This window comes from Coenobita brevimanus, chromosome 73 (genome assembly GCF_032717465.1).
Source record: "Coenobita brevimanus isolate Jiangsu-jjx chromosome 73, ASM3271746v2, whole genome shotgun sequence".
NCBI classification, from domain to species: domain Eukaryota; kingdom Metazoa; phylum Arthropoda; class Malacostraca; order Decapoda; family Coenobitidae; genus Coenobita; species Coenobita brevimanus.
The window spans coordinates 19,214,662-19,225,752 of record NC_137026.1 but is presented as its reverse complement, the minus strand read 5'-3'; the positions used below and the strand labels follow the sequence as shown (position 1 = coordinate 19,225,752).

The 11,091-nt window shown below is 42.9% G+C and overlaps 1 protein-coding gene across 1 annotated transcript in view; it reads left to right on the top strand.

Moving 5' to 3' along the window:
• Positions 1–442: 442 nt before the first annotated feature.
• LOC145407497 (perlucin-like protein) overlaps positions 443–11,091 on the top strand; it is an 83,164-nt gene continuing 72,515 nt past the window's right edge. Inside the window, exon 1 of the mRNA XM_080278425.1 lies at positions 443–512. Coding sequence (XP_080134551.1) covers positions 443–512 — 70 coding nt within the window. The remainder of the gene's footprint in view (positions 513–11,091) is intronic.

Here is an 11,091-nt window from a genome sequence, read left to right as displayed (position 1 = left end):
CGAGGATGCACCAGGCGCTGCATGTGTGGTGTCAGCAAGAAAGACAGATGAGGAGACAAATGACAAGGAATGCAGCTGGATATCCGTTGAGACAAGCTGGAGAGATAACCCACAAGTCTGGGCTACCATGTCCAACCAGGACTCCCATCTTTCAGCAGAGCATCAATAACACCTTATCGTTCTCCATAGAAGGTATCCAGACATTTTCCGTGACAATCCAGGTTGGACCGAGACGGCGATCCGTGATGTTGATATGGGAGAAGTATGTCCTGTGAAGCATCCAGCATACTGTGTCAACCCCCAGAAGCGGTCCTTGCTCCAGGCGGAGGTCGACTATATGCTGAGTCACTGCCTGATCGAGCCTTGCTAGAGTCCCTGGTCCACTCCAGCTGTCCTCGTCCCTAAGCCCAGTGGGTCACATAGGCTATGCATAGTTTAAAGGATGGTGAATGGCCTCACAAAAGCAGACACCTACCCCCTTCCTCATGTTGACGAATGCATGGATGCCATAGGTAATGCTTCAAGACTGACTTAATGAAAGGTTAATTATTGGCAAGTCGCTCTCTCACCTGGGGCAGAAGAAATCTTGGCTTTCGTTGTTGGAAGCAGGACATGTAAGTGTAAAGTTATGCCCACTGGCATGAAGAATGCCCCTGCTACCTTCCAATGACTCATGAATGAACTCACTAAACATATGCCTAACTGCTCCACTTACATAGATGACATCGTTGTATTTAGCACCTCCTGGCCTGAACACCTACATCAGTTAGAGAGCTTATTGCAGAAATTGTCTAACTTAGCCTCGAATCTGAGTAAGTGTTACCTTTTAAGGGCTCAAGTGGTGTATTTAGGCTATCAAATAGCCCATGGAACAGTTAGCCCTCTCCTGATTTCAAGGTCACAGCATTTAAAAATTAAAAGAGAACCCAATAGATGCTTGGGTATGAAAGGATATTATTGGAGATTCACAGTAAACTTCTCTGTTTTAACCCGCCGCGTGCCAGCTATTTTTAACCCTATGGGTCACTCCAGTGCCGGCCATTTTTAGACCTTTTTGTTTTTTGGCTAAAATGATAGATTTTGATGTGGAAACAATGAATTTTGCCATTAAAATACTCACCGAGGCTCGGAAATGAGTTTTATTCAGTCCTGCATACTCGTGTACAGGTATAACCGCTCTCACGCTCACCATGTACGTGAGAGAAAGCCGTTTTCTATATAAGATATACTCAGGTATTTATGCTTGGAAGGTATAGCATTGTTCAGTACACTTTTCTGATTACTTATTACTTCAGCATTTATCACAATTTGCATGTGAATGCATTATCGTACACTTACTTGAAGATGGGTACAACCTGACTTCATTACGTACAGTTCTGGCACTTACAAGAAGGTATTTACAACTTGACTTCACAATATAGTCCTTACACTTCCAAGAAAATATTTACAACATACACTTGCATGAAAATATTTAAAAAATGCCTTCACTATGTACAGCACTGGGTAAGGCACACAGGCAGAGTGAGGCAGAGCAAGCGTGAGGGGGGGAGTGACAGAGTGTATGGCCTTGAGAGCCTGGGGGATGGTAGAGGAACACTTACCTTACATGCCTGCCAATTTTTACCCACGAATCTTGAAAACTGCGGTCACAGTGAAGTTTTTTATTTTAAACTGTTTTGAAACGGCACTGGCACTGGCCATGGAATTATGTCAGACCGTTTTAAAACGGCACTGGCATGCGGTGGGTTAGTAGCTCCCCTCATGGATCTTTTGAAGAAAGACACAAAATTTGCATGGGATCAAAATTGCAAGGAAGTCTTTCTCAAAGCTAAATCGGTCTTGTCAAACAAACCAGTATTACAGGCTCCCAACTTTGATAAGCCATTCAAATTAGCTGTAGATACTAGTGTTATTGTAACTGGCCCAGTGTTATTGCAAGACAGTGACCAAGGAATAGAAATGCCAGTAACTTACTTTAGCAGAAAGTTTGCCCCTACTCAGTGTAAGTACTCTACTACAGAGAAAGAACTTGATGCACAAGAGTCAGCATCTTACTAGATGGGCCGTATTCCTACAGGAATATTCCCTCAACATTGGGCACATACCATGGGCTGTCTATTTTATGAAGCACATTTAGGCATTGTCTCTCTTCGGAATTTCCTAGGTCGCCTCTCTACCAAACGTGTACACCTCGCTGTCTCATGTCAGCTATTTACTACTTTTAAATGAAGTTTATCTACAGTTATATATATTTAATTCTCTAATAAGGCTATAGAGTGTTATAAATGTCTCTTTTTTTCTAATAATAACAATGATTTTTTATAAATACTACATCACTTGGCACCGTTGCTTTCCAACGTTGCCACGCTTGTAAAGGTAGAGTGACCGTGTTAATCCCGGTCATTTCCACTCTAGCCGCCACCTGAGATGGATGCTCTTACTCCTGCTACTCGCTCTCTTGTGCTCCACAGTAAAGAAAAAGAACTTATTTACAACGTAAATAAGTATTTTTTAGAAGAGAAGGCAAACAGAGGACCTATAATTGTTCCCTCAAAAGCTGTTGATTTGGCCTCCTGGGGAAAATCTCTATAAAAAAAACTCGCCTTCTTTTACCTCAAAGGTGGTGTGGAAAAAAAAAAGTCGAAATTATAGAGAACAAATAAAACATCATACTTTATGGAAAGTATCACATTCATAAGAAAAACATATGTTGACATACAGACAGTAACAGAGAGAGAGAGAGAGAGAGAGAGAGGAGGGAAAGGGAATGGAGATAAGGGGGATAGGCGGACAGTGAGGGAGGGAGGTTGGAGAGGCCGGAGATAAGGGAGAAAAGGCAGGACGGAGGGAGGAAGGGAGGAAATGTGGAAATTGAATAGGAACGCAACAAGACAGTCAGGAGGCTTTTCCTCAACTTCAGAGGTGGTGTGGAAAATAAATCGAAATTATAAACCACAAATAAAATATCATACTTTAAGGAGAAAATCACAGTCATAATAAAAAGTAATGTTAGAGAGAGAGAGAGAGAGAGAGAGAGAGAGAGAGACAGTCAGTCAGTCAGAAGATTTTCCCTCAAATTCTAATAATTCATAAAACCGTATAGACCTTTTATACAAATAAATCTACAAATAATGCAATTTCTATATGCAGAGAGAGAGAGAGAGAGAGAGAGAGAGAGAGAGTGGCGTGCTGGGAAGGAGAGTTGTCATTAGCGCCTTGTTTCTAATCTGATTAAGTTGCCCAGTACAAAGTATGGCAACACTGTGGGACGGGGATCCCCGGGAGGGACAACGCCCAAATGCTCTTCATAAAATAGACGGACCATAGGAGCTGATAACCTAATGGTTGACTATCTGTCATGCCTCTCATAGCAGACAAGTTTCTCATATGGTAAAACTCATTCTCAGGTTGGGATGTGTAACGGCAGCTGAACTGTCTTGAATGAAGAGAATGGAAGAGACAGAAAGAGAGAGAAAGTAAAGCAAGGAGAGGCAGTGAGTGGACCCCAGGCCAGTTGGCATTATGGGATTAAGGTGGATTAAGATGCCCAGGCCTAATCCACTTCAGCCGAGCCTGACAGCTCTTCTGCCCTTGTCCCGAACACCTTTGGTCCCAGGGGGCCTGACCTAGCTCCTCGTCCCCCTTCTATCGGAGATGCCCCGGATTGCTGCGGACCAGGCCCTCTGTGATGAGAAGCTCCTCCCTAATTCCCTGGACTTCACCAGTCACAGATGATGGTATCACTATAATAGGAAACTCCACCTACTTGAAATGTGCAAAGCAACCAAATCAGCAGGATATAGAGTTATACAAAACGTTTATCGATAAGACACGAGAGCTGATCCTTTAGAACCTACAATAACCCTGATGAGGAATAAACCAAATATGTTACATATAGATCAAAATTTGATCCAAGCCTCACAATACACGACATTTAAAAGGAAAAAAAATATTTCTCAGACTATATTCGGGTAGCGTTCAGTCGACTAAGACTTATGTCACATTTTCTGAGAACAGAATCAGGTAGGTGGAGTCGAACACCACTTGAACAACGAATATGTCAGTGTGAGAGCAACAGTGTGCAAGATGAACAACATGTATTAGTAGACTGTTAACTGTCAATTCAGTGTGGTCAAAAGTACCCTACACTTGTGTTCAATGCTCAGATTTCGGTTCTCATCGAAAGTTAAGACATGGCTAGTACTGTATATGTAAATATGTTTATGATGTATTTTAGGTCTGTAGATAAATATGAGGAGTAATGTGTCGCTTTATATATTTTTTTCTTGAAATGGCACACTTAATGGACTTCTTTTGTTTGAGCAGGTTTCATATATTTAGACAATTAGTATCTATTTTGTATTTGATCATATTAAATGTTATACTCTATTTGTCAGTAAACTGAAGTGAACTGATAGACACCTCACCTTCACACATGTATACACATCACCTTTATCCATGTATACACATCACCTTTATCCATGTATACACATCACCATCACCCATGCATGCTCCTCACCTTCTCCCATGTATAGGCTACATCTCACTTTCACCCATGTATACATCATACTAACGCCCATGTATACACGCACCATCACCCATGTATACACCTCATCTTCTCCAAAGTATACTTCAATTCACCTCCCCGTCATCCGTGTCAAAACTTCACCTTTTCCAGTGTCGAGATATTACTTTCATCTATGTCGATTGCTTACCAGTGTCCAGGACTTTCCAGTAGTAACACGTCTCTCATCTATATTCACACTTCAGTTTCACCTGTGTCCGCACTCACTATTTACACTTCTCGAATCTATCCCTTTATTCATTCTGAAATTTAAGCAGGTGGTATGGTTCCTGAATCGTTGACATTATTATTTTTTTTTACTTCACCTTGGAACTTACAGAAGGAATAGAATACAATCAGGGGAGGAGAGGAGAAAGTAGTTCATACAAGGAGGGTTGAAATGTCACAAGAGGATGGAAAAAAGGCAGAATATACGAGAGAAGTGGAGGAACGATTGGGTAAATACGATCCGGAGCAGACGGGGGAGGTGGAAGGTGTGTACAAGATATTCACAAAAGAAATCTGTGCGGCACATGAGGTGGTGTGTGGGGTGAAGGAAAGATGAAAGGGGGTGCAAGGAACAGCATGGTGCAATGAAGAGGTGAAACAAGCAGTAGCACAAAAGAAGAAAGCTGAGAGTGAGTGGATAGGAAGCAGAGGCATGGGGGAAGTTGAGAGACGGGAGAGGGAGATATATATATGTAGAAAGGAAGAGAGGTGAAAAGATTAGTATGAGAGTAAGAGGAGAGTGGATGAGGAATTTGGAAGAATCTGAATGTAAATCGAAAGGATTGTAAGAAAATGTTCTGGAATGAAGTCAAGTGAATTAAATAGAGTGATAAAGAAGTTGATCGGAGAGTGAAAGATAAAAAATGGTAGTTTGCTAGTCTAGAAGGGAGAAAAAATGAGCAGATGGAGATAACTCTTTCAGAAACTGACATAGAGAGTGAAGGTAATGCTAGTATAAGTGGTTGGGGAATTGCTGGGAGAAGGACGGAGACGAGAAGAGAGGAAGAAATCAAAAGGATAGAAGTAGTGGAAATATGAGGAAAGTCAAAATGGGGAAAGCCCCAGAAATTGATGGAGTGTGTGGTGAAATGCTAAAGCATGGGGGAAAGATAGTAGTAGAATGGATGTGGAATATGTGCAGATTGGCCTGGAAGGAAGGTAGAGTCCCTGAGGATTGGAAGTCAGGTATAATTAGGAGTAGACTGTAGCACCAGTCGAGCAGAGCATATAGTTCCTGACCATCCCCCTTTGCTGAACTTTTTCAGTGTCTCAGTTACACAGAGAGTAGGCCATCATTCTCTCCAAAACAAATTTCTCTAACTATCTACACCAAACTTCATGCACAATACACACTACACTTCCTTTTCCAAAACTAAAAAAAAATCATGGCGTCTCAACACTCATCCTCGGAGTCGCCAGGGAGGGGGGGGGGGAAACCATAAATGCCCCCACCTTCAGCCCCCCTCCCTTTGACGACTTGAGCTGCCTGGAACCACTATCTGACTCACTTCTTCTTCATTTCTGCAACATTCACGGCCTTTCCTCTAACTTTCGTTCTGTTAACACCAAGTCTCCTCCTCTAAACCTCACCTTCTCTTTGTAACTGAGACTCAGCTGTTTGAGGCAACTGACAGGAAACCCTTTTCTGTATCCTCCTACTTTCTCTATACTCATTTCAAAGCCAAAGGTGGCTGTTGTGTATATATACGCAACAACTTATCTTGCTCTCGTGTTCATGAACTCGATTCTTCTGAATTCTCTACACTCTGGCTTCGGCTTTCCCATCATTCTCTGACTAGATATATCTGTGCTGTTTACTTATCCCCTAATTCTACTGACTATCAAAAGTTCTTCGACTATCTTACTTCTACGATGGAACACATTCTATCCATTTCTCCTTTCTCTGAAATCCCCATTTTAGGAGATTTCAATGTTCACCACCACCTTTGGCTCTCCTCTCCTTTCACTGATCCACCTGGTGAACAAGCCTACATCTTTTCTATCCTTAATGACCAAGAGCAGCTTGTACAGCACCCTACCCGTATCCCTGACCACCTTGGAGAGAGCTCCAACATACTTGACCTCTTCCTTACAAGTAATCCTTCTCTTACACTGTTAATCTTTTCTCTCTGTTGGGCTCCTCAAATCACAACCTAATCACCTTAACCTGTCCTATCACTCCGGTACGGCCTGTGGACCCTCCAGGGAAACGTGGTCTGTGGCATTTTGGAGCCGCGGATTGGGAGGCCTTTAGGCAGTACTTCTTTGATTTTCCCTGGAATGATTATTGCTTCCATGGCCGGGAGCCATCTGAGTGTGCCTTGCGTGTTACGGAGGTTATTCTCTCGGGCATGGAAGCATATATTCCTTTCTCGTATCCTTTGTCTAACAAAAGAAAGCCTTGGTTTAATCACGCTTGTTCTAATGCTGTCCGCAACAAGGAGAGGGCCTACAAAAGGTACCGGAGCCAACCCACCCCTGAATCACATCATCTTTACATTTCTGCCCGGAATCGTGCTAAGTCTGTTCTTTGCTTTGCTAAAAATAATTTCTATCTATCTATCTATAGCCCGACTGTCACCCACCATTTGACTACCCTCCCCCAAACTCACCCCCCTCTCCCTCATATACCTCTCAACTCCATCCCTCCACCTCATCCTCGGTCTACCCCTCCCTCTCCCTCCCTCCACCTCACCTACATACATCCTCTTAGTCAGTCTTTCATTCTCCATTCTCTTCACATCTCCAAACCACCTCAGTGTATTTCTCCTAATCTTCTCAACCACATCCTCATCCACCCCACAACGTTCCTTCACTTCTTCATTCGTCAACCTGTCCCTCCACGTCACTCCACGTGCTCCTCTCAAGTAACTGATTTCCACTGCTCTCCCTCTTGACTTGTTCCCCTCTTGCAGGGTCCACGCCTCGCTTCCGTACGTCAGGGTAGGGATCACAATACTATCATGCAGCAACTTCTTAACTTCCATACTCACCTCCCTATTTCTCATCATTGCTTTCAGTGTACCAACAACCTTCCTTCCCTGCTGTACTCTTTCATGCACTTCATTCCCCAAAGTTCCATCCTTACTCATCACACTACCCAAGTACTTGAATGCACTCACAATCTCCATATCCTCACCATCCAACCTCACTGCACACTCTGTGACATCATTCCTCTCAAACACCATAACTTTACTTTTGTTTACATTAACTTTCAGATTCCTCCTCCTACACACTGTCCCAAATTCATTCACCAAATCTTGCAACTCCCATTCATCTTCACTCAACAATACTGTATCATCTGCAAACAGCAACACCGGAATCTTCCAAATCTCATCCTCATTCATTAGAGCCACCCCCACATCCACTGCCCTACCTTGCACCTCCTTTACAACCCCATCCATGTATATATTAAACAGCCATGGAGACATCACACAACCCTGTCTCAGTCCCACATTGAGATCAAAGAACTCACTCAGGTCACCATCCACTCTCACCGTAGCCCTAGCTCCCTCGTACACACTCTTCACAGCACTCAACAATTTCCCCTCCACTCCATATATTCTTAATACCTTCCACATACCTTGCCTATCTATTCTGTCATAAGCTTTCTCCAAGTCCATGAAGGCAGCATACACTTTCCTTCCCTTCACTAGATACTTCTCCACTAAACATCTTAGAACAAATATCTGATCTACACACCCTTTTCCCTTCCTAAATCCCTCTTGTTGTTCTCCAACTAGCTTCTCTGTCATATGCCTAACCCTATCAATGAGTATTCTACCATATATTTTACCAGTCACATTAAGAAGGCAAATACCCCTATGGTTACCACATACTTCTCTCTCCCCTTTTCCTTTGTATAAAGAACAATTATACCTGATTTCCGGTCCTCTGGAACCCTTCCCTCTTCCCAAGCCAGTCTACACAACTTCCATATCTACTCCACAAAAATCTCACTCCCATACCTAAGCATTTCACCACACACTCCATCAATTCCTGGGGCCTTTCCCAACTTAATCTTCTTCATCGCTTCCACTACTTCCGACCTACTGATCTTTTCCTCCCTCCTCTCATCTCTTCTTCTCCCAGCCATTCCCCAACCACTTATACTCGCACTGCTCTCACTCTCTACATTCAACAAATCCTCAAAGTGCTCCTTTCATCCTCCTACTGAATGCTCTCAACTCTCCAACTCAAATTCTTCCTGCTCCTTCTGGCACCTTGCCAAAAACCTTTCTAACAACTTTACCTCATCATCCTTCCCTCCTCTTTTCTACTCTGATGGTTCTGTAGCTATTTCTTCTACTGATAAACCAGATCTCTTTGCTCAGACTTTCTCCTCCAATTCCAGCTTAGACGATTCCGGTGCTGTTCCTCCGTCACTTCCCCCCTCTGACTTCCTCATGGCTGACATTAAAATTTCTTCAGCTGATGTATTTTCTGCCATCACTGGCCTCAATACTAACAAGGCATATGGGCCTGATGGAGTCCCTCCTGTTGTTTTTCAAGAACTGTGCTTCTGTGCTTACACCCTGTCTAGGCAAACTCTTTCGCCTTTGTCTGTCAACTTGTACCTTTCCTTCTTGCTGGAAGTTTGCTCTCATTCAGCCAGTCCCAAAGAATGATGACCACTCTCAACTCTCCATCTATCGTCCAATTGCTTTAACGTCCTGTATTTCAAAAGTTTTCGAGTCAATTCTTAATAGAAAAATTTTAAGGCATCTTTCTTATCACAACTTCCTTTCTGATCGTCAGTACGGGTTCCGTCAGGGACGCTGCACTGGCGATCTTCTCACCTACCTTTCAGACTCCTGGTCATCTTCCTTTCGGGACTTTGGCGAAAGCTTTGCCATTGAACTTGACATCTTAAAGGCTTTCGCTCGAGTCTGGCATAAATCTTTAACTTCCAAACTGCCCTCTTACGGTTTCTATCCTTCTTTCTGTGCCTTCATCGTTAGCTTCCTTTCTGGTCGTTCTATAGCCGCTATTGTAGATGGCCTTCGTTCTTCTCCTAGATCTATCAACAGTGGTGTTCCTCAGGGCTTTGTCCTATCACCAACTCTCTTCCTTTTATTCATCAATGACCTTCTAAGCTGTACATCTAACCCTATCCACTCATACGCTGATGACTCCACCCCTCACCTTTCCATTCGGTTCCCGCAACGCCCATCTCAGCAATTACTTCAATAAACAAGGGATGAGGCTATGGCACACCTAATGTCTGACTTGGCTCATATCTCTGACTGGGGTAAAAATAATCTATTTGATTTTAATGCATCTAAGACTCAGTTCTTATACCTATCAACCCAACAGAATCTTCCACGGGTGTACCCACTAATGTTTAATAATATTCAGCTTAATCCTGCATCATCCTTGAACATGCTTGGGGTTTCATTTACTCTGGACTTATCTTGGAAAGATCATATTACATCTCTTGTAAAATCTGCTTCCAAGAGATTAGGTGTGCTAACCCGACTCCGTTCCTTCTTTACCCCTGCACAAATGTTGACTTTATACATGGGTTTTATTCGCCCCTGTGTGGAATACAATTCCCCCACATACAGCTCCTCTCAATAGAGTGGAGTCAAAGGCTTTTTGTCTCATTAACTCTCCTCCTCTTACTGACTCCCTTCAACCTTTGTCTCTTCGCTGCACTGTTGTATCTTTATCTCTTTTCTATCGCCATTTTAATGGTCACTAGTCCTCTGAACTGTCTGCATGCATTCCTCCACCTCTACGTTGGGTGTGTAGCACCCGTCTAGCAGAAACTCTCACCCCTTTTCTGTCCAACTCTCTAATGCAAGAGTTAACCGGTACTCCAAGTCCTTCATTTATGCAACAGGTCAACTCTGGAACTGTGTCTCTCTGTCTGTATTTCCTGCTGCCTATGATCTCCAGTCTTTCACACGCAGTGTGTCCAGTATCTCGAAATGATCGGATCTTGAAATTGGCTCTCTATTGTATTTTGTTTTTCTCTTGGAGGGAACTGTTATTGCGGGCTCATGGCCTTTGGTTCCTTCTTCCTCGCATAAAAAAAAAATATATATATTCCCCTTTACAAAGTAAAAGGGGAAAAAGAAGTGTGTGGTAATCATGGGGGCATTTGTCTGCTAAGTGTAATAGGAAAAGAAATGGTAGGATACTTACTGACAGAGTTAGGGAAATAACAGAGGAATATGGTTAGAGAAGAACAGGGAGGTTTTAGGAAGGGAAGAGGCTGGGTAGATCAGATAATCATTCTTAGATCTTTAGTGGGAAAGTTTCTAGAGAAGGGAAAGAAGTTGTATACGGTGTTCACGGATATGGGGACAGCATATGAAGGGTGGATAGACTACTGTAGGACTGTGGAAAATATTAAGAATGTATGGAGTAAATGGGAAGTTGTTGAATACCGTGGAGAGTATGTATGAGGGTGCTAAGGCTGTAGTGCAAGTGGACAGTGAACTGAGTTAATTTTCTATATGAATGTTGGATTGAAACAGAGATGTGTCATGTCACCGTGGCTGTTAAATCTG